This window comes from Panthera leo, chromosome A2, assembly GCF_018350215.1.
Source record: "Panthera leo isolate Ple1 chromosome A2, P.leo_Ple1_pat1.1, whole genome shotgun sequence".
In the NCBI taxonomy this organism is placed as follows: domain Eukaryota; kingdom Metazoa; phylum Chordata; class Mammalia; order Carnivora; family Felidae; genus Panthera; species Panthera leo.
This window is the reverse complement of record NC_056680.1, coordinates 126172372-126197254: the sequence shown is the minus strand read 5'-3', so window position 1 is coordinate 126197254 and position 24883 is coordinate 126172372. Positions and strand designations below refer to the sequence as shown.

General features: G+C 41.4%; 1 protein-coding gene across 4 annotated transcripts in view; it reads left to right on the top strand.

The window, feature by feature from the left end:
• Positions 1-24883, top strand: part of ELMO1 (engulfment and cell motility 1) — a 530544-nt gene that overhangs the window by 143932 nt on the left and 361729 nt on the right. For all 4 annotated transcript variants that reach the window (XM_042922198.1, XM_042922210.1, XM_042922218.1 and 1 more), the window contains exons 5-6: positions 14704-14754; positions 19165-19334. In XM_042922198.1, coding sequence (XP_042778132.1) covers positions 14704-14754; positions 19165-19334 — 221 coding nt within the window. The remainder of the gene's footprint in view (positions 1-14703; positions 14755-19164; positions 19335-24883) is intronic.

Here is a 24883-nt window from a genome sequence, read left to right as displayed (position 1 = left end):
TGCCATATTTCAAACATATCAAAAAAGCACAGGAAATGATATAACTGACACCCATATACTCAATCATCTAGATGTTAATAGATATTAACATTTTGCCTATTGATTCAGATTATCTTTAAAAAAAAAAAGCTAGTCTGGCTTAAGCCCTACTCTGTCATTCTTCCTGTTTCTCTTTCTATTCCTCTCTCCCCAGAGGTAAGTACTAGCCTGAGATTGATGTACATTATCCTCATGAATGTTTTATAGGTTTTCTGCATATTTATGTTTTCGTGAATAATATAGAGAATTGTTTAGCATTTTAAAATTGAAGTTACTGCTATAATACTGTAGGTAATATTTTCCAATTTAAGTTTCTCATCCAAAGTTATATTTTTGAGATTAATTATGCATAATACCCCATGGCATGAATAAAACCCAGCTGATAAGCAGTTGTTTCCCTAATTTTGGTATCACAAATAGTACTGTAATGAATATTCTTGTACATGTATTCATGTGCCCTCACTTGAAAGTTTCTCCACTACAGAATGTAGAAAGCCTTTGGGTTGCAGGGTGCGCCCTGATTCAGCCTTACCAGAAATTGCCCAACGACCTTCAGCCGGCCTAGTGCCACCCATAACGTAGAGTTCGTATTCCCGCCTTCCTAACCAGCGCTTGCTGTCACAGTCTTTTTAGCCAAGTGGATGGGGATGCTGGGCGGCTTCTTGTGGTTTTAATTACTATTTCCCTAACTGCTGAGGCTGAGCATATTTCCTATGTTTATTATCTCTTCAGATTTCCCTTTTACAAACTGCCTGTCCAGTCTTTGTCCAGCAGTGGGAGCAGAGTGTTGTACTTTCATTGACTGACAGGAGTTCTTTATCGGAAGTGGACACAAGTTCTTTTTTCTATAGCTCCGCTTAGTCCATAGCTTTTTGTTAACTTTCCTGTGGTGTCTATTGTTAAAAATAAGTTAAATATTCATTTTAAGATGATTAAATTGATCTCCTCCCCCCCACCTTTAATATCTGGGCTTCCCATGTCTTGTTTAAAAGCACTTTCTCTAGCCATATGTCATAAAGGTATTCTTTTGTGTTTTCTTTCGAAAGCTATGAAGTCTTGATTTTTATATAGGTAATTAATCAATTTTGAAAGTGTGTGTGTGTGTGTGTGTGTGTGTGTGTGTGTGTGCATGCGCGCATGCACATGCATTAGGCAGGGCTCTAATTTTATCTTTTTTGTCCTAGCACCATTTGTTGACTAATTCATTGCCCTTCTTCCCATCCCCATGATTCTGCTTCTGATCATCGCTTCTGTTGTGAGTCAAGTTTTCTCGAGTATAGGTATCTTTGTGGCTTTTTGGTTCTTTACCACACACCTTCGATCACTTACAACTTGGTAACAAAACTTGATACCAGGAGAATGAACCTGTCTTCTTTTTCTTTATCAAAATTATCCTTCCCAGTCCATACTGTGCCATTTATATGTATTTTAGCATCAGCTTGTCAAATCCTGTTAGGATTTTAATTAGCATTGAACTAATTTATGGATTAATTTTGGGGAAAATTGCTTTCTTTATGGTATTTTTCTATTTCATCCATGAAAACGATTTATCTTCATTTATTAATTCATTAGAATGTTCTTTGACATTTTCCAATGAAAGTCTTGTAAATTTTTTTTCAATTAAATTTAGTAGACATTTAGTGTACGTTTAGTAAAATGTATGCCTAAGACCTCATGTATCCATCATAAGTTATATCTGTGTTTATGCACTTTCATTGTTTATAGCTATTTATGTATTATATATTGGGCATTTGCTGTTTACAAGTCATTCTGTTGAGTTTAATTAATTTCTACAAACATTGGCATGTATTTATCAGTTAGTGTATTTCCCATTTTTTTTTTTAATAAAATTAAGTGTCCGAGAAAGGAGGTAACTTGAATATGATTGTCTATGACTAATTCTACAGCCTGGATTTTGTCTCAGTTTTATTTATACCTTTACCTTTTGCTAAAAGCCATGTTGTAAATGGCTTTTTAAATCAGCTGCTGTTTCTATGATATATGTCATCTTATTTCACAGGATCTTTTTATAGTAAAAAACCCAAAACCTTGTTATCAAGTCTCTATGTGAAAAAGGCATTTATTTAATTCACCAAGTAGTTGTCCCTTCATACCAATTAGTTAGTTCATCTGGATTGGACATACTTACACCAGAAAATAAGTCTATAAAATAAATGCTTTCTTTGGCAATTATCTTTGAATTAACTCTTAAGAAAAAAGCCCTATTTAACTGAATTGGCACAGTCTTGTTATTGCTGACTATGTCATGAGTGCTTTCCATGAAGGTAGAGTTAGTTCCCTTGCCTACCCTGACAAGACAGACAGCTTCTGGAGACAAGGCCTGGATGTCTGAGTGCAGTGTGGGTGCTCTAGTGAAAAAAGGCAGAGGAAAGCTCAAATGCAGATGAGTTTGTAAAACTTTAAAAGTTTTGACTGTTTACTTCCTGCCCCTTGCATCTGTTATCCTTACTAACTCCTCTAGAAGACTCTGTTTAAACTCTGATTTCGCGGGGCACCTGGGTGGCTCAGTCCGGTTGGGTGACTGACTTTGGCTCAGGTCATGATCTCACGATTTGTGGCTTCAAACCCCGCATCGGGCTCTATGCTGACAGCTCAGAGCCTGGAGCCTGCTTCGGATTCTGTGTCTCCCTCTCCTCCTTGTGCTCTGTCTCTCTCTGTCTCTCAAAAATAAATAAACGTTAAAATTAAAAGAAAATAAAGAAAATAAACTCTGATTTCCCTCCTGGTGTAAGGAGGGAGGGAAGAGAGGATGGCATGAAGCAGACTCTTGTGGATGTCCACTGAAGCCCATTCTTTGTTTTGTGTGCACTGTTGGGTACTTTGTCTCCCGCACTGAATCCGCAGCCTGCCTTCCTCGGGCATCCATCCCACCTCTTCTCTTAACGGGGCCCTTCCCCATAGGGCAGGAGCAGGTGGATTTCTGGGAGTGCTTCTGGACGGCCTCATGAGCTGCAGAGCTTGGGTGTTGGAGAGCTTCAGGGCTGTTGTGACCTTGCTCCTGTGCCTGGGCAGCCTGGTACTGTGGCCCAGGTGACCAGTGTGGTGGAATATGGCTCATTTCCATTCAGGACACCGTTGCGGACACATGGATTGGTACTGGAACACGAGCAAATACGTGTCAATTCTCTGTTTTAAAAAAATGCTTAATGATACATGTGCCTCATAGTAGGCATGAAATAAATATCCTCTTGTGGACAGAAGGTTGTAGATAGAATAGGGAAGGAAAGGAAAGATAGTTTGAAATTTATTTGCATTGCACAAGGAAGAAAGGGACTGTATGTCTGTCTTTGAAGACATAAATGGGCAGTTAGCTTTAGTTTACAAATATATTCTGGCTCTTACTCTCAATTGTGATTAAAATATCCATTCCATTCACTTAAAAAGTATTTATTGAACACGTTTCACCTACCAGGCACTGTTTTAGGCACTGATGATGATAAAATGTGAAGATTCCCACTCTTCTCTTGCATATGTTCTTGTGTGTGTGGACACAGACGAGAAATTTTTAAAAAACAAACAAGGTATTTATTTTGAGATTGGGGTATGTGGTATGAAGGAAGTGAGTAACGTACTGTGATACACATATGGGGGCAGAGTGTGGTAGGTGTTACAGTTGAGGTTCAGCCTGCTAGGCCAGCTGTAGAATATAGGTTCCAGAACAGGTCAGAAATATGATTTGGCTTGGCTCAAGTTAACAAATAACCAGATAAAAACGAAATACAACTACAGCAGTGTGGATGTGGTTTCCAGAATAAGGAGCTTTGGACCTTTCTTCTTCTAACACATGAGCCCCGAGAAGAAAACTTATGCCTCCTCTCTAAGCAGTAATTCTCCTGTAAGGATTTCTGCTACCCAGGGTTACTGTCTTGGTTCTGGGTCTTCTTCATGGGGTCAAGCCAGCTCCAGGGCAATCTGGATCTCCCTGCAAGGCCCTGGATGTCCATCTGTGGGCCTTGGCCGAGATTGCCATAAGGCATCAAGAATGTCTCTAAAGAGGAGACATTTGAGCCAAGACTTGTGGATCATAAGGAGGCAGATCATAGCATTGCAGGAAAAGGAATAGCCAGTGTGAAGGCCCTGAAGCATGAAGGACTTGGTGTGATAGGGATAGTGAGCTGGGGGTGGGAAGTAGATCGGATGGGATTGGAAAGGTTGGCTGGGGCCACATCCAGTTGAGTCTTTTAAAGCATAGTAGGTATTTGAATTTTCTTCTAAAGTACAGTGGAAAACCACCGTTTTAACCTGGAGTCCATGAACTTATGCAGAAAGAAAGTTACAACTCTGTGAAAATATAAATTTTGCATTATTTCAGTCATGAATATAGGCAAGAAGCCACAGTAGTAAAGCAGTATCTGTGCCAATGTTACCAGTAGAAATCATAGATATTTCCATTTATCACTGTTATTACAGCTTCTTCAACATGTAATTTATGATCATTACACTTAATTAGAAATTATGGTGGTTATTAGACCTTGTAATGTATCTTGTTATTTCATGCATTAATACAGGGATCAACAAACTATAGCCTTTGGGTGGAATCCAGGCTGCCACCTGTTTTTGTAAATAAAATTTATTGGAACACAGCTGTGCCCATTTATTTATGTATCATTGTTGCAGCCCTTCCGGCCTGCAATGCTTAAAATATGTACGATCTGGCAATTTCTGGAGAAAGTTGCTGATAACTACATTGATAAAGCAGCATATATGTTACTATGATACAATTTTAAAAATATTTGCGTAACTATCGGGTTTTTTTTGCAAGCGTATGCATTTTATTTCTGCATTTAAAGACCTTATTCAGAGAAAAGATCCATAGGCTCCACCCGACTGCTAACAAATCCACGATCATGGGGAAAAACAGAAAAGAAAAAGAATCGCTGTACTGCGATGTCTCAAGGCAGGTGAACAAAATGGCCTTGACCTGTGTTCCCTTTGCCTCAGATCCTCTTCCGTCTTCTTTGTCAGGCAGATTTTCCATATTTTTGGTGCTCAGTAGCAAAGCTGCCCCTTCTTATGAATGATGTGTTGCATCCATTCTGTGTGCCAGATCGAGGCGTTGTTAGCACTAATTTAATCCCCACAGCAATACCATTTAGTCTAGGTATGACTGTCTTCGTGTGGCAGCGAGGGAGGTCCAGAGATGTTGTCATGTACATGTAGCTCATTTACTGAATTTCACTGAGCACCAGCTATGTGCCAGGTGCTGTGCCAAATGTCCAAGGAGACAAAGCTGTTAGTGGCGAAGCCACGCTTTGAGTCAGGCCCTTCAGATACCAGTGTGTAGGTGGGTCACACCACAGCAGCAGGTTACTTTTGGGATATCATGTGACACCGTGCTGTCTCTTTGATGCCAGCCAGCGAGCTTGTTCACTTCTCCCTCTCTGATGTTTCCATCCCACTTTGTTCCATAGCTCTCTGCTACAGAGGTGTCCGTCTTGTTCTCCCTCCATAGTCTGTTGTTTGCATTGGCTTTGGCTAGAGTCAGCTGTGGGGTTGGCATTTTCACTGCTGTAGCGGCATCCTTGGTGATCCCTGCCAGGGCCCTTGGGGTGGCCTTTTAAATGTGTATGTTTTGCAAGCATGAGCTTCTTTCCTGTAAGTGCAACTCTCCTCTCCAGCACTTTGTGGGTTTCTGAGGCCACAGGCTCTAACTTGCCAGCAACATTGTAACCTCGGTTTAAACATGTGCAATGTGACATTTGATTGGGGGCTAAGTTAAAATTGATGGCAGTGGAGAAGGGCTGGGGAATCAAGTCTCTGTCTCAAATGGATGATAAAACACGACTGCAGGGGAAAGGCTGTTTCATGTGGTTCACTCCAGCTTTGCTAGTTCCTTCTGTCAAAACCAGGGAGGTCGCTTTCTCCTGCAGAAACATAGACAATCTTCATTAGCTGGGTTGGGCAAATACCCACAATATCAGACATTTTTCCTGCTCTCTTTCCTTTTTTCATCTGTTGCACACGAGGAACATTGTTCCTGTAGTTATCTACACACGGGCACTGGTATTTTTTTGGTGTATACACACACGTTATATTCCAACAATTTGGACTCATATTACAATACTGTTTTGCAACCTACATTTTTTGCTGCACAATGCAATGTGACATGTTCTGATATTATTAAACATTTTTTTATACCAGCCCTTTAATGGCTGTGTTATGTATAATTGGGCTGCTTAACTATATTTATTTCAATTTTCCTTCATATTAGGGAACCTTTGGAAGACTTTGTGTATCAGTCAGGGTATAGAAACCATACCATTATTTGAACAGGAGCATTTTATTTTAAAAAATGGTTCCTTGTAGGAACTGGTTAACTGCGAGGAAAGGGGTAAAAGAGGATGCTGAAGAAGCAGTTGCAGCAAACCAGCTGTGGCCTTTAGTCTGAGGAGTGGGCAGTTTGAGAACTAAAGCCCAAGAGAGGGAACTGCCCCCCTCCCCAAGGCTCTTCGAAGAGAGCATGGCTGCCACAGGGACATCACCACCAAGGTGAAGGATACACACCTGTGTTGGACTATAGAAAGGAGTCTGTAGTAGGCAGAGTGACTTAGAAGTGGCCTCTGTAGGCGGAGTAGGGCAGGAGGCCTGAGGACTTGCACATCAAATAATAAGAATCATGGTGGTGGATGGAAAGCCAGCAGCCTTTTTCTGACCAGGCAGGATCATTCCGGTGCCCTCCACTGGTGAAGCTTCACATTCTGTCAGGTGGCAAAGGGGAATGCTTGGGTGTAGCTCTTGTATTCCAAAGTGGGGCCAAGAAAGCTGGGCTTTGAGATAAGAAACAATAAATAATGCACTGGATTTGCTTTTAGTTTTTTTTTTTTTTTTCTCCATTATGACTAATACTGCCTTAGACAGCCCTTGTAAGATGTCGGTACCTCTGATGTTTCTGTAGGACAAATTCTTAGAATTTGATTTTGAACATTTTTAAGGCTTTTGTTAAACATTACAAAATCACCCACCAAAAATTGGGCCATATTTACTCTCCTTCAAGTTATGCATGTGAGGAAAGGCATAAATTTTTATCATAGAACTTTTTACTAGCTTTTCAGATCTGGGTGCTTGTATCAGATGGTGAACTTGGAGACTGGAGACGCTCAGGGCAGGTGGGCCTGGGGCTGGAGCCTGCGGGCTGACTCAGTTAAGTGCCAAGCCCTGCAGTGATCGTAGTTAGAAGTGTGTTGCTAGAATCCTTCATCACCTCAGCCAACCTCCTTAACTTACTTCCTTTCTACTCCAGTTCACTGCTGCTGACAGATTCATTTCTCTGAAGCATTCCCTTCATCATAATCAGTAATTTTGCTCAGAAACCTTAAATGTTTCCTCTTTGTTGTACTGAGAATAAAAGAGAAGAGAATTGACCTTTGGTGCTGGGCCCCTTGCCTCCATTCTGTTGATGAGGAAACTGAAGCTGATCGACTTGCCCAAGGTCACATGGGAAGTTAGATGGCTCAGGCCCAACCTGGGCTTCCTTCCTTGTGGTCTACTGCACTTTCTAGGCTCCCAGACCCCTGTTGGTCCATCATGCTCGTGACATTACTGTTCTCCCAGGGCCTGTAGTGAGAGAGAGAGATTTTCTTAATACATGTCCTCATTCCTCAGATGACCACACTATGCCATTGCTGGTGCTGATCCCGCTGTCTGGATTGCTAAAATTGTCCCCCTCAGCTTCTGTGCTCAAGGGGGCTGCCTACTCTGACTTCAAGGTTGAGTCTAAGACTCATCTCTAAATAATGACCTTCCATTATTTCTTAGCAAATTGTACTCAGTCAATTCTTATCCTAGGGTGTCAGGGAGACCTGGATATGGATTGGGTCCAACCTTGAGCTTTTGGTCCCTGGGCCTGGACACCAAGATAGGTGTGTGCTCACTCCTACCATGTGAACTTGGCTGAGGAAGCAAGCAAAAAAAGGGTGCCTGTTTTTCATCAAGAGTGAACATCTAATAGTGCTTGTTCCTTTAAGGTAAGACAGCATGTTCTTCTGCAGAAAAACATACTGTTCTTCATCTCTGTCTTCTACAAGTGGTTGATTAAAATGCTGAGGGGGACCAGCATTCTCCCTATGTTCTTCCCCTGGGGTTCACGACATCCCGGGAGACTCCCTGGGCCCCTGCAAGCTGTCTACCTGCAGCTCTCCGCTCATTTTACCCCGAGTCTCATTACATATGGAAAGAGAGCAAACCATTCCTGTGCAGCATGCCCTCGGCCTCCTTCCGTGGTCTGTGTTTACACATCACAAATAGGTAGTTAGCAGATATCTTCCTTTATACCTGCCTCGTTCCGTCTTCTCTTGATGTTGGGAATTGTGTAAAGGATGCCTGTGTTCTGTGAAAAGGAAAGTGATGGAAGAAAAACAACTGAGAATAGAATCGAGTTAGGGGCAGGAAAATAGAGTGGACAAGAAGTCAAGCCCAGATCCTTCGATTAATGGGTGAAGATGAATTGCTCAAGCTGTCTGGGGTTGATGGGGACATGGTCTCTGATGGTAAACGAACCTGGGGAAGGCCACAATGGGAATTACGGTGAATGTGCATTTACCACAGTTTGCCACACATTCTCATCTTTCTACCTCACCCCCGCCTCCCAGCCTTCTTTTTTTTCCTGTTTTTGGAGGTTCAGATTTTTATTTTAGGGTATTTCTAACATCGCTCCTCAAATGTTAGACCCGTAGTCCTCTGTCTGGAGGCATTGCTGCGTAACCTAGCAACCGGCATATCATGTACTGTCCTCAGTTATTCCTTCAGCCTGAAGATTTGAAGATCACTCAAATGGACACATAAAGGACAAAAAGGGTCAGGTTTACATGCAAAATCAGTGTTTGTGATGATTGAGTAATGGGGGTGAAAAACAGCATTATTTAGTAGTAATACATCCAAAGTAAGGGCCCTGTCACATCTGGAGAGAGAGAGAGAAGCAGACAAGGAGAGAGGAGGAGAGAGGGAGCCAGAGGAAAAAAAGACCCCGGAGCTGCCTGCCCTCCAGGAGTCTGGCTTTTTGGGGTCGTAAGCGCCCTCTCCCCCTCTGACCTTCTCTTTCCTTGCTTTTTGACCAGGGAATAATTCTTAATTTGTCTGGCTAGATAGAAAGTTGGCATACTGAGAAAAACAAATTTCAGAGGGAAAAATAGGAGAACAGTGACATTTTTCAGCAGGATCTTATTATCCAACCCACACAGAGACTGAGTCGCTGAGCTAGTTCTGTGAAGAAACACAAAGACATCCTATCGAGACGCCTGTGAATGTCAGGGGCTAGTACAGTCAGGAACTGCTGGGCATGAGTAAATATGACAGTGGGGCTTTAGCTGGCTTTCACTGGGCCACTTCTTCTCGTACACTGTGTGCAGTTGGGACATTTCACTGCACAAATGTTCTGGCTGCCTCTTTTCTCTTCATTTTTGAGGTGCTGGCATTAGTCTTGTTTGCCTCAGACTCTATTTCCTTGAAATTCACAATACTTAGTCTGAATGTGCTGGGTGTTCTTGCGGATTAGACTGGGATGATTCTAAACTATTGTGCCTCAGAGTTACTTAGGATTATAGCGAAAATGAGCATCCCTGAGAAAGTGGCTAGGGAACAGGAGCCCTAGAAACCAGTATTTTAATGTGCCCTTATGGTGACTCTAAAAGAGATGATATGACGGTCATACAAAAAAATGGAGGATTGAAGACTGATTTCTCAGAGAGGGGCAGGGGGCAGTGTCTTGGCCTGTGACCCGATGGATACATTCTTCATTTTTGCAGAATGCCCCTCTCTGTTTGGGGGCGGGGGGAGGTTGGTCCATTGTTTTCTTTTCTTCCCCACATGCTTTTATATGTCATTTGGTGGTGTTATTCCTTGGCTAGCCTGGGAAAGTGACCCTGACCTGGTTGAATGCTGCTGGATTGGCCCCATTGGAAGCTGCTCTCCAGGGGTCACCAGTACAACCTGTTGATGAAACAAAGCTGGCCAGTATATTGCTCACTGTGGTAAAGGGAAAACACAGCCATGCAAAGCTTGGGCAATGTCTCAGCAGGTGCAGGCGTATTGGTCAGGGTTCAACAAGAGATGCAGAACCAGTGGGAGATATGTGCAAAGAGGTTTATTGCAAGCAGTTGGCTTACGTGATTGTGGAGACTGGATAGGCAAATCCAAAATGCATAGGGCATGCTTTCAGGAAGAGGAGGCTGGAACTCTGGGGTAAAAGTTGAATCTGCTGTCCACTGGTAGAATTTAAGGCCTTTCAATTTATGGAATCAGGCCCACCCAGATTATCTTGGATAATCTCTCCTACTTAAAGTTAACTGATTATCAACTTTAACCACACCTGCAAAATACCTTTACAGTAACACCACCTAGATGCATATTTGATTGAATAATTGGGGAGAGCAGACTAGTCAAGTTGATATATCAAAAGACTATCGTAGAAGGTAATATCAGAATTTCTTGAGAATTGGAATTTGATTTAGGCCGATCTTTCAAAGCATGTATGGATATGGTACAGCAGTCCAGGATAGGTGTTAACAGCAGAGATTTTCCAGTTGAGGGATTCAAAGAATCTTTGGATGCAAACAGTTGATGTTTTCCACTGAAGAGTTTACGAGGGCCTTTTAGGAAATTCCTATAAGGAAATTCACTCTTTTCTAATGAAGGAAGACATACACTTTTGTTCCCAAAGCATGAGCTTTGTGATTTCTTCTTAATTTATGAACTAGAAGCATTAAACACAAATATGGCTACCATACTGTCGAACTGGCCACTGCAGAGACAGGACACATTCACAAACTGCAAATCAGAGCCAGAATTTCACCTCATGTATGCCTGCCCCTCCCTCTTTAAGTGGCTAAAGGCCAGTCTACCTTGTAAGTGTCATATCTTTACTCTCTTTGTGCATCCTAGACTCTTTTTTTTTAATGTTTATTTTTGAGAAGGGGGAGGGGCAGAGAGAGAGAGACACACACACACAGAATCCGAAGCAGGCTCCAGGCTGTGAACTGATAGCTGGACCTTAATGTGCCAGCTGATAGCTCAGAGCCTGATGTGGGGCTCGAACTCATGAACTGTGAGATCGTGACCTGAGCCAAAGTCAGATGCTCAACCAACTGAGCCACTGGGGTGCCCCAAGGAGACCCCACTTTTTAAAAAATGTTTATTTATTTTGAGAGGGAGAGTACAAATGGGGAAGGGCAGAGGGAGAGGGAGAGAGAGAATCCCAAGTAGGGATCACTGACAGCGTGGAGCCCAACGTGGGGCTCAATCCCACAAACATGAGACCATGACCTGAGCTGAAATCAAGAGTCGGATGCTCAACCGAAATCAAGAGTTGGACACTCAACCGACTGAGCCACCCAGGCGCCCCTGGAGACCCCACTCTTAAGTGATGCTCTACGTTGCCTGGATGAAATTTATAGAATCAGAGAAAGCATAAGCCTTTTCCTTTGCTGACCAACTTTACATTCTTTGGAGAGTGGAAGGTGACATCAGCCTGTGGTCGAAGAGGTGTCATCCAGTTGATTTTCCTGATAGAACACAGCCTCTGAAGCACAGGTCTGTCTGTACTGCCTTTCTCTTTGAGTCTCATCTACCTTTCTGACAGGACCTTAACACTTAAAATAACTTTTTTAATGTTTATTTATTTTGAGAGAGAGAGAGCAAACAGGGGACGGGCAGAGAGAGAGGGGGAGTGAGAGAATCCCAAGCAGGCTCTGTGCTCAGACTCACGAACTGTGAGATCATGACCTGAGTTGAAATCGACAGTTGGGCCCTTAACCGACTGAGCCTCCCAGGTGCCCCAGGACCTTAACATTTTTAATGCAAATTTAATAGCTCTTCCCCTTATCTTCTTTTATTCCAAAATGCAAAACACTGATTAGAAACACATTTTTTTCAGAGGAAAGGAAAAGCCAGAAAGGCAAATGAACTGCTAGCCGAGAAGACAGAGGCACAGGGATGAGAGCTGCTGTCTAGTTAATGGTGGCTGTCCCTCTCATTTTTGAGCCACTTCTAGGCTGGGCTCAGCGCATTTATCACCTCTTGTTCTTACTCTTTGTTCCCCATGCAATGGCTCGCTCTCCCTACTTTAGGGAAGAGAAGACTTACATCCGTGTGGTTAAGGACCTCGCACTGAGCACAAGTTGGGGAATTTGAACCCAGCTCCTCCTGTCGGTGGTTTTGATGCTGCTTTTGGTTTAAACACACAGTGCTTAAGACTCTTTCTTTAAAGAACTCATACTTAGATCCCCAAAAGTCAGGAGCCAACATTGCAGGAGTCAACCTGGGGGCCAGCTGCTTACTTTTACCCCAGTCATACCCCCACCTAGGGTCCTGTACTGTGGGCCTCACAGGGAACCCCTGAGAACCTGCAGGGCGTTTGCTGATACCATACTTACTTCTTTGCTCTCATGTACGTTGACCAGTTGATGAGGATAATTCCCCTCTGAGGATAAATGCAAAATCTTGGTCTTTTTCCAGAGAGAAAATGGGCAGAGGGCCGACTCAGTCAGTGGAACATGCAGTTCTTGATCTTGGGTTGTGAGTTTGAGCCCCACGTTGGATATAGAGACTAGTTTTAAAAAAATCTTAAAAAAAGAGTTGTTATGATGGTTAAATAAGCATGACAGCAAACCCCTAAAATACCCCAGCTCGGTGCCTTTCAATAAATGTTTATTGCTATTATTAGGAATCCCTACCCTCACTCCAAATTTCCATGAGGAAATATTATCCTAAGTCCTTCCGGCCTCTTTGTGTTCACAGGGCTGCTTTTTCTTCTTGACTGGTTATTTGGGAAGAATAAAGTGGGCCCCTTTTTCTCTGGGAAGGAAACTGCTTTAGGTCTGACCTCAACAGGTAATCTGAGGGTCCAGTTAGCTGTCTTGTTGGTTCTTACCCTGAGCCTTGTTTTCCGTAAAAACTAGTAAAGGGGATATTTTAGGTTTTCATCTTCTGACTCTCTTATTTCTCAATTCATTTAGAACCTGAGCAAGAAAGAGGGATGCTATGTTTTCAGCTTCCTTAATGTTTTATAATGAGAATTTGCTGTCTTTCTCTCCTTTGGCAGAGAGTCATAGAATTTTAGGGTTGAAAGATTTTTTAAATGACAGAAATTAATTTCACCTTTCCTGCCGACCAGGTGGTCATTCGGGCCTTGCCTGACACTTCCAATAATGAGAAGCTTGCTTTCTCCAGAGGCAGCCCAGGGTGTCTGCCTGCGGATGCTCTAGATTGAGCTGGAATTGACAGAGTTGAACTTTCAGGCCATCCTGCCCTTGGTATAAACGTTTGGATTAGTTTTCTTTGGGAGACAGTGTGGGCCTGCTTTCTTTTAGGTAGTCGTTTTAGAAAATTCATTTTCCAATAAGTAGTCAGAATTGGCTGAGGGAGAGAGAGAGTGTGTTCTGTGTGCTTTTGGCATCTTATCCTGAGAAGCTTTGTACCACCTCCGTGTGCCTGCTGAACACATTCCAGATTGTGGCTCCTCTTAAGTGATGCAGGAGAATGATCCTCATGGCGCTTTATTAACTTCCTGGCCTCTGTGCTCCAGGGTGGGGCATGTGGATGTGCGACTCCCATAAGGTCTCCTCCTGAAAGCTGAGAATGGTGCGTACTCTGGTGGCAGGAAATAAAACTGCCAGTGAGATTCTACTTCCAATGCCAAAGATTCTACGTGACAGCTTTAGGACATTCACCGCCAACATGCTTGCCAAGTGGAGAAAGACTGACTTGGGCTCTTCTTATTTATGCTGTGTTCTTCACTCTAAGGTGACACACAGAGCTGGCAAATGTTAAGAAACCAAGTTCCTTAATATAACCTTAAAAAGGTAGCTTTATTTAGATGGGATTCACATTCCCTTACATCCACTATTTGAAGTGCTCAATTCAGTGGTTTTTGATATATTCCTAGATTTGTGAAATCATCACCACAATCAATTTTAGAACATTTTCATCACTGGGAAAAGAAACCTTGCAACCATTAGCGTTCATCTCCCCCCAGCCCCCGCCACCTGCCAGCACCTGGAAACCACCAGTGTGCTTTCTGTCTCAGTGGATTTGCCTATTGTGGACATTTCATATAAATGGAACCATAACAGCGGTGGCCTTTGTGTCAGGATTCTTTCACTTAGTGTAATGTTTTCAGGGTTCATTCATGGTGTAGCATGTATCAGCATTTCTTTGTATTGCCTAATAATATTCCGTTGAATGGGTATACCACATTTTGTTCACCAATTGCTGGACATTTGGGTTGCTTCCAGCTTTTGGCTATTATGAATAACGTTTTTGTGAGCATTCATGTACAAGTTTTTGTGCAGATGTGTGTTTTAATCTAGCAGAACTGGTTAGGTTGTATTTTCTAAATAACCTTTCAAAGTTGCTTTTTTTTTGGTTTGCTCTTCTTGGGCCCTATATTCCTACTCTCTGGACTTATACTCACTTCTGTGCTGAATGCTGTCTGTGACTTGTTATAAAGTTAATACATCTGAGACCCAGTTTAAAGTTCTTTGTAGAAATAATTAAAAATCACTCAAGAATTATGAGAATAAAGTGACAAACTGAATCATAAGAATTCTTATTATATGGTATCACTACTAGATTATTTTTGCCTTTGCTCTCTCTTCTTTACTAAGCTTCTAAAATTTGAAGACTTACAAAGATTTTATTTTTCTTTTCCAGAATCGCAATGAAATAAAAAATGGCACTATCCTTCGATTAACCACATCTCCTGTAAGTTGATTTTAGTTTATAGCTTTCTAGTAAATGCTTTGGTCTTCAGTTCTGCTATATGTGATTATGGGATATTAATTTTTATTTATTTATTAAAAATTTTTTAAATGTTTATTTACTTTTGAGAGACAGAGTGTGAGTGGGAAGGGGCAGAGAGAGAGGGAGATATAGAATCTGAAGCAGGCTCCAGGCTGTGAGCTGTCACCACAGAGCCCAGCGTGGGGCTCGAACCCACGAACCATGATAATCATGACCCGAGCTGAAGTCGGACACTTAACCGACTGAGCTACCCAGGTGCCCCTGGGTTATTAATTTTTGAGGGTAACTTTAGTGCAAGACAGAAGGTGTCTGGAATGTCCTCACATGCAGATCCTGGATTAGCAGTAATGCCTTTCCTTGTATTTCCCATTTCAGAGGAGGAAACTTTTATTTCAGGTTCAGTGCAAGTAAATTGACTATAAGGTTTGAGTTTGGTGGTCACTTCAACAATTCTCATATTACAGATGGGGTAACTCAGTTGTACTGATTGGTCTTACCCACCTGCCCACACATACACCTAATGCCATCTGAGCGAATTCAGCCAACGGACAAAGCAAACAAAACCAAAGACAGCCTATGATTACCTCTCTTTAAAGTCAGGGTGTGTATGTGTGTAAAAGAGAGAGTGTTTAAGCGTTTTTCTAGTTTTGGTCAGTGATTATGACAACTCATAATAATATAATTTGAGAAATATTTGCCACTAAGGTTGTTTCATTGACAGCTGATTCTAGATGAAACACTTCAAAAGCTAAACAAAGTGCTACAGAATATTTAGACTACTGTAGCTGGCTGTGTTGCTTATCTTCGTCTCTCTTACTTGCTTGCAGATTCTTTGGATAGTAGCATTAGCATATTTAAACTGTATTATTTCACAGTGCATTTTATTGCTTTCCTAAAAAATATCGTGCACAAAATACACCAAGTGTTACTATTTTCACTCCGCATATGTCATGAAAACTGTGTCTAACTCTTATTTTCAGCTTCCACCAAAGCCATGTGGTAGGCTAAAAATAAATTTGAAAATTGGGAAAAGCATCTGGCTAAACTTAAATTGTGGGTACTGTAACTACCACACATTCTTCTGGTTGAAAATTACATTAGAGAGGTTTAAAAACTCTTAAACATTGTACCCAACAACATCTTGAACCTAAACACAGTGATAAGCTCCACAGAGTGCATCGTGGGAGTTGGCCAAACTGTCTTCTGGTGCCTTCTTTTCCACTTTCTGGAAATCATATTTCTTACTCCTTTTTCAATGGCCACATGATGAGCTGAGACATTTTTGTCTGACTTAGCATTGACCTTACCTCAGTCAGCATGAATTAATGTTAATTTGACCTTTCGAGACCGTGATTTCATTTGGTTTTTGTAGTTTCTGTTTATCCTGTTACAATTACTCATTTGCTGGCTGGGCAGAAAGAGTCCACCTTGCCTTGTTAGGTCTCAGAATTAGAAAGGCTCAGTTTTCACATCTAAGCCAAAGAAGAAGTTCATTCTTTTTTATTGCCATGGGTGCATGAACAAAACTTCCACAACATAAGCTACTCCTTGAAAGAAGGTTAGGTGTTTGTCAGGGTAAAGTTTTTCGGCGTCCCGATAGCTCATGCTTTTCTGGTAGTGACCTTCACATTCCCAGCAAGGTGAATGGTGAGATGTGAAAGCCAGGGCACAAGGCGATATCATAAGATGGAGTCCACCTACAAGAGACTGGTGTCTGTATTCTAAAGACTGGTGGTTTCCAAACCCGAATCATTGGTGGAACTTTAAAAATGCGGTTGTTTGGGCCTTTACTGAGAAGCTGAATTATGATACCTGGAAACAAGGTCCAGGAATCTATATTCATTTTAAACAAGCATTTTATGATTTGGCTGTAGCCACAGGGTCTAGAACTGGGCATTACTCTAAGTGGGATATTTTGGATCTGTAAAAACTTCACTTGCTGTCAGTAGATTGTTTTTTATTATTTTGTGTTTAACTGAAAAATATGGGTCAGCATATGCTAACTCTTTCACTTTTCATGTACGCACAAAAAAATGTTAAAAAATATAACCGTCTCCATCAAATTTGCCAGGAAGTGTTAGTGCACCATAAAGAAATCAGCAAATGGTGTCATACCATAAAAATGTTTGATTCTTTCCTCTACCTCAGCTGAACTTCTTCTGTAGCCAGACAAAATGCACACACACCGACATGTGCACACTTATGCGTGCACACACATGCACACACTCTTGCTTTAGGTAATGTGCAACTGCGCTGAATTCCACCTGTGTGACCTTGGGCAAGTTACATAACTTGTCTGCACTTCAGTTTCCTGTGTACAACGAACGTGATGAGGACAGCCACCTGGTAGGATTGTTGTGTAGATTAAATGAATTCCTTCATGGGGGTATTTAGAATAGTGGCTCATAAAAAGCCCCAGGTAACTTAGATGTTTTTATTACTGGTACTAGAAGTACCACACACCGTTACCATTAATACTGACAATGAAATAATTTTTGAGTACTCCTTATTATCATAATCTGTATAATAAATGCAGGCTTCCTGCTTGGAGGAGATTGTACTTTTCGAGGAATTCAAAGTGATCTGCTTGGGGTAAATATATGTCAGTGCTGTCTGTGCACTTGAAAAATTTACAAAAAAGTGTATCCTTGAATGATTTTAAAAGATAAAGTGATTCTTGCTCAGTTCTCCATTCTCCCTCTTAAAAACATGGGATTTAGGGCGCCTGGGTGGCTCAGTCGGTTAAGCGTCCGACTTCAGCTCAGGTCACGATCTCGCGGTCCGTGAGTTCGAGCCCCGCGTCAGGCTCTGGGCTGATGGCTCAGAGCCTGGAGCTTGCTTCTGATTCATGCTCTCTGCCCCTGCCCCGTTCATGCTCTCTGTGTCTCAAAAATAAATAAAACGTTAAAAAAAAATTAAAAAACAAAAAAAAAACAAAAAAAACAAAAAAACATGGGATTTAGGGTTCGGGTGACTTTTCAGATATCCAGGAAACTGAATGAGTAGAGAGAGTTCTTGTTCTCCCCCACCTTCCTCCTCCTCCTTTTTTAAAATTTCTGATGCAAAGTGTCAGTTTTTGGTTATAACTACAATGGGAGACCACTGTGCTTCTCTGACCAAGTGATGGGGGCATGGTTCCATTCCTGCCTCGGCATCTGAAGTGTTGGCATTGGTTTCCTTGCTGGGTCCCCTTCTCTCTTTGGGGCTACTTTCAGGTGACAGGGAAGGGGGAACTGGGCAGGGAGGAAGGGGACCTTGACTGTGGAGCCTGTTGGGGTCTCAGTACCTGTGTGGATTCCTGTCCTTCACTCTGCAATCTTAACCCTGTTACAGTCCACATGGGGCTCCTCTGATAGTTCTAATGAGTTTCCATTCAGAAGATACGTCGCTTCCGGGGACAAATACCTCCTCTTCCCCTTTCTCTGAAATATAACAAGTTTCAAAGGAGAAACAAGTGGCTGAGAAGGAGAATATGAGGATAGTACATTGCTTCACCCATTGCAGTTTTGAGTTAAATAGTAACTGCCACAGATGTTGAGTTATTTCCATTAGGCAAAAATAGAGGCAGAAAAATTTAATATTTTATTTTTCTTACCGTCTGCCCCAACTGAAAAGTAGCTGTGAAAATCTTTACTGGAAGAACGAGAAATATAAACTGCAAGTTATTATCCAATATATTTCCATTCCTCCCTGTCCGGCATGTAGTAGCCAAGGGCAGAGGCCTTAAAAAAATGTCTAATTTTAGGTGAAGCTACTGATTTGGTTTCCTAATTATTTTGTTTTATATTTGTGCAGTAATTAGCCAATGCCTGTGAAACACATGTTGAAAAGCAAAATTTATAAGCACTGTTGTGTGTTGTGCTAGAAGATTTTCAGTAACTGGGAAAGATTATTTCTAATGAAATAATGTCTAGTGAAGCTTTTGAACACTCTGTGTAGGCAGTAACTGCTCAGAATATTGACTGAACGCATGAATGTTCTGTATAAATTTGCGTAATGGCTTAACTAAGCAAATAGCTTTTTGTCATTTGTAGACAATAATTTTACTTACAAGGTAAACATTTTCCCATTTTTCCCTCCTCACTGCCACTCCTGTTCCCTTTCAGGGGCTTTACTGTTTTTGTGCTCTTACTTTTCCAAGAGACAGAAACGTGGGCTTTGTCAAGAAGGCAACCAATTGCCATCATTAAATTAACAGACATTGCTTGAAGGTGGAGTCATGCAGGTTGGAAAACTGCCCTTGGTATATAGAATGCACATGGTCTTATGCTTCTGGGCCCTGTTGTCTTCCTTTCTCAATGAAACAGTAGTTTTTTGTCTATTGTGGTTTCCTCTGTGAACACTCTTCCATTTATTTTTGTCCTCAATGAGGCTCAAAACGCCCAGCAGCTCCATGAACGAATCCAGTCGTCAAGTATGGATGCCAAGCTGGAAGCCCTGAAGGACTTAGCCAGCCTCTCCCGGGATGTCACATTTGCCCAGGAGTTTATAAATCTGGATGGCATCTCTCTCCTCACGCAGATGGTCGAAAGCGGCACCGAGTAAGCATCTTTTATCCAGACTTCTAGTCTGTCCTATTCTTTCCCGCATTCTGGGGATTTGTTACTTTCCTTGTACTTGTAATTTCTAGTTTTAAAGACCAGAAATTGACCAAAAAAACAAAATCTATGTTTCAAAGTCTTAAACTAGGTCAAAATAGCATCCCTGAATAATCTTTTACAACATTGTCATTTCAACGATGAAATGCTTAATTATTTAAAATTATAAATACTATAAATATTTATCAAATACTTACTGCATATAAAGAGTGGAAGTTGGGAGAATTTAAAAAGTTGTGAGCCAAGCCATTAAAAAATCTATGGAGGCAGACCTCAACTGAGATATAATTCCTTGTGAGGGCTGGGACCAGTTACAGCTGACAGAGGGGGTGTCAGTGAATGGGCCTTTAAGGAGTTTGAGTTCCATCATGATCAGGAAAGGGATGGACATTTCTCCTTGGGAGCTCACCTTCTCAGGGAAGGCTTTAATTCTGTGGTGTGATTGGGGGTAAGGAGCCTCCTTACCTGGGGGTAAGGAGCCGGGTGGGAGCTAGCTCTTACACATGTGGACAGATGACTCCCCTCACCACCAAACGCCAGGGTAGGGTCCATAGGTAGCTAGCTACTCATTCCTATATGGTCAGGTGCGACTAGCATAGACTATTAGAGCATGTAAGTTACAGCCTATGAAAATGCCAAAGCAGTTAATTACGTATGCTAAATTAATGATATGCAGAGTTGGGATAGATATTTATTAGGAAAGAATACATGTCACTGGGAATTGGGGTTTAAGCCTGGGTCATGTAGATCTCTCTTCAGTACGTGGTGATTCAAAGAATGAATGGATGACGGTGCATATTGGAGACCTATCTTGGCCCTCTCTTTCAGTCCCTTTCCCCTCCCTTTCCCTTCCTTCCTTCCTTCCTTCCTTCCTTCCTTCCTTCCTTCCTTCCTTCCATCTCCTCCTACATGTGGCATTATTTAGTCTCTGCAACTGGCACTAGTGAAAGATTCTTTTTAGATGGCAAACAGACTTGGATGATCTGAAAAAGGGTCGATTGTAGACAGTTATCATTTTATTTATTTATTTTTTTTATCATTTTATTTTTTTAATGAGGACTAAAGCTCTGCTCATTAAAATATGGGGGAACATCAACTTGCAGCAGGGTGGGGAAACTCAAATTCTGGGTGTTACCAGCATCCCAGCAGGCCTACTATAAATTGGAGCTGGAGTTTGAAACAGCTCAAGGGAAGTTGAATAAGTTTATGGATCCAGAAGACTTGACCAAGGAAAAGGAGAAAGGGTTTTTGTCTGTGTTGGAAGCTCCAGGCTGAGGTCTAGTGTGGAGTGTGTCAGATCCCTCATTCCTTGGGGCTAATGAGCAGCAGAGTGTGAGCTGGGATTATGAACACCTTCACTGGTGACTGTGGACGACTTCACATGGCTGCCACTCCTGCTTCATGCCCATCACTGCTTCTGGTGGGACAGTGAGCCCTGGGGGGTTGAGCCTCAGCCACATTTATGGCATGTTAAGTGAAAACGTAGAGGCGCCTGGGTGGCGCAGTCGGTTAAGCGTCCGACTTCAGCCAGGTCATGATCTCGCTGTCCGTGAGTTCGAGCCCCGCATCAGGCTCTGGGCTGATGGCTCGGAGCCTGGAGCCTGTTTCTGATTCTGTGTCTCCCTCTCTCTCTCTGCCCCTCCCCCGTTCATGCTCTGTCTCTCTCTGTCCCAAAAAAAATAAATAAAAAACGTTGGGAAAAAAAAAAAAAAAAAAAAAGAAAACGTAAAAGTGGCCCACATTTACTACCTAAGTCCCAGACGTTGATGTATCACAAGCGATGTACTAGAGCCAGTTGTAATGTAACCTGCTAATATTGGGCGGTTCTACCACAGACCTAGGTCTCTAGGGGCTTAAGCTCTTGAATATTCAGAATGCTATTGTGTTAATGCCTCCAGATTTTGCAGAATTGTGATCATAATTACAATTACAATGTGAAATACACTGAAAGCAGGGGTCCATGTGATTTGCACCCTGAATAGAGGGTTGAGGCAGAGCTCTGAGACCCCCAAGGGCGGCAGTTATAGATTTTGACAATGAGGAAAAATGCATGCTGGGAGCGCCAGTATTTTAGTTTCTCATTATATTTGTTTGCTAGTGCTTCCATAACAAAATATCACAGACTGGGTAGCTTAAACAACAGAAATTTATTGTCTCTTAGTTAGGGGGGCTGGAAGTCTGAAATCAAGGTGTTGGCAGCGTTGGTTTCCTCTGAGGTCTCCTCGATTTGCAGATGGCTACCTTCCTGCTGTGCCCTCATGTGGTCTTTCTTCTGTGTGCGCTTATTTCTAGGATCTCTCTGTATGTCCAAATTTCCTTTGCTTATAAAGACACCAGTCAGATTGGATTGGGACACACCCTCATGGCCTCATTTTAACTTAATCACCTCTTTAAAGGTTTTGTCTCTAAATACTGTCCCATTTTGAGGTGCTGGGGGTCAGGGAATCAACATATGAATTCTGAGGGGACACAATTTAGCCCATAACACTCATTAAGGGGACACTGCCCTTTCTGCTTGAAAAGGAAAAGAGTAAAAACTGATGCCATGTATTTGTCTTGTCTAAATTATTACTTATTGTCTGTATCATTGCCTTACTCTGTAACCCATCTTGACCTCTAGGGGGGCCCAAAAGAACCACACTAATCCTCAGAATGAGGATTGAGGATGGCACGTCTGAATTGTATCTCCATGTTGCACACGTATAACCTGAGAGAATGTTGACACTGAATGTACTTTATGTGAACTACAGTAATTGAATTCCTGCTTTAAAAAAGCGTATTAAAGTAATTAGCATTTTAATTATTTATAATCCAGAAGCCATGTTGATTTGTTCCATGCAGCCAGGTTTCAGACACACAAATGATTCAAGGCCAGATCTTGGGTGAGTTCTCATTTGCATTGATCTCTTACACTGTCCCATCACATTATGTTATGGGAAGGAATGATATCTCTCTGGATCATCTTCAGTGTCCTCCTCACCATCTTATATGAGTTCAAAGCCCTGCTACTTCGGGGGATGGAGGGAGGAGGCACCCTGCTTCCTTCTGCTGGGTCCTGCGACTCATCTTAGAGCTGCTCATTTGTCGCACAGCTATTTTTCAGGTCTTCTGCTCAGATTAAAAACAAAAGAGAAAGACCTTTTTCTTGTAAGGAAACCTGGCTTCTCAATTAAACTTCTAGCAAGACATTCATTAATTAACAGGAAACTTTTGGAATAGAAACTGTACAAATTAAATGGATCCTGCAATTTGGAAGGCATTTGGTCATGACTTCTGGGCAGATTTCCAGCTGGGCAAGGCAGAGGTTTTGTGAAGCAGGACCTGTGGAAATTTTTAGGAAACATTGAAGAAATGCAGCTGGAATTTTTCTCTTTACTTTGAGCTATAATGAGATTCAAAGATTACTCACCTGCTTGTCGTTACTCAAGGCTGAGCTTTTAAAGGTCTCCCTCATTGGTGCCAGGAGGGGCCATTGGGCAAAATTAGCAACAAAGGAGCAATGGAGAGTGTCACTTTGGCAGAATGCAGTGATTAATACCTGAATTGAATTTTTCCATCCTTGTGGGATTTTGAAATTCTATTCCCAGTTTAAGCTTGAGACATAGGTGTGGAAGCAAATGAAGTTGTGAGGAAACTTCTCAGTGTTAGCTCAATCTGAGCAAGGAAATGGTTTCAGGGAAGGAAATTTCAGGAATGGACAGTGTTTACTAAAAAATGGGTATTAAAGATTTTTCAAGGGATTAATATCTGAAACATATAAAGAACTCATACAACTCAATAAAACAACCCAGTTGAAAAATGGTCAGAAGATCTGAATAGACATTTTTCCAGAGTATACATACAGACGGCCAACAGGTACATAAAAGATGCTTAACATAACTCATCATCAGGGGAATGCAAATCAAAAACACAGTGAGATGTTAACTTACACCTGCCAGAATGTTATCAAAAAGGCAAGAAATAACAAATGCTGGAGAACATGTGGAGAAAAGTGAACCCTTGTGAATGGTTGGTGGGAATGTAAATTGGTACAGCCACTCTGGAAAACAGCATGGAGGTTCCGCAAAACATTAAAAACAAAACTACCGTATGATCCAGTAATTCAACTACTAGGTATCCATCTGAAGAAAGTGAAAACATTAATTTGAAAAGATACACACATTCCTATGTTTATTGCAACATTATTCACAATTGCCCAAATATGGAAGCAGCCTAAGTATCCACTGATCACTGATGGAAGAATGGACAAAGAAGATAGGAGATGTATGGAGTACTACTCAGCCACTTGTGACAACATGATGGGCCTGAAGGGTATTATACTAAGTGAAATAAGTCTGACAGAGAAAGACAGATACTACGTGATTTCACTTCCACGTGGAATCTAAAAAACAAAACAAAACCCAGACTTAGAGTTATAGAGAATGGATTGGTGGTTGCTAGAGAGGAGATGGTTTGGAGGGTAGGCAAAGAGGGTGAAGGAGATCAAGTACCAACTTCCAAGTATAAAACAAATGAGTCACAATGATGTAATGTACAGCATGGGGGAACATAGTAATATTGTATTTGCTTTGTATGGTGACAGATGGTAACTGGACTTACTGTGGTAATCATTTCACAGTGTATACAAATGTGGAATCACTATGTTGTACACCTGAAACTAACATAATATTGTATGCCAATGACGTCTCAATAAAAAAAGTTCAGATGATATATTTTATTTTATTTGAAAGAAAAAATCATACCTGCAACTCCAAATCCCATGTAGCGAATAACACTGCTTTTCTTTGGCTTTCAATAAAACACCGTGTTCTTTGTCTATGCCTCTGTGCACACAGACAGTGGGACAGTTTGTCCTGTGTCTTTCCAGTGTTAAACAGTCAGAAGAACAGGGGAACATTTCCAAGAACGAAAGGGCAGGATTCTTATAGTTTCCTTCCCACTTGGCAATGTGACAGGAAAATTACGCTGTTGGAATATGAGTAAGCTGTAGCACCACCCTGGGCAGAAAAGTCAAGAGACTGAAAAAGTTAAATTTATGTATTTACAAAGACCTCAAGACAGTTTTTTGAATTAGCTTTCTCTCCTTAGTTAAAAAAAAAAAAGTGTGTGTGTGTGTATATGTATGTGTGTATATATATATATATATATATATATATATATATATATTTAAAAAATAAATATAAGTAAGCAGAAGGAGGAAAATAAGAATCATTTGTAACCTGCCTTTCGAGAGACCTTTTTAACATTGTGGTATATACCCTTTTTGTATTTTCTTTTAGATACACACACACATGCACAGGCTTTATTACAAAAGTAGAATATATAATTACTTTATTACAAAAGTAGAATAATTATAATGCTCATATCTTTGTAGCCTGCTTTTTGTACCTAACAACATTGCCATGTCATTAATATGATTTCCTTTATCATTTTTGTCATTTGTATATTGTTTCACTTAAACTTTAAGTACAGTTGATATGCAACTTAATAAT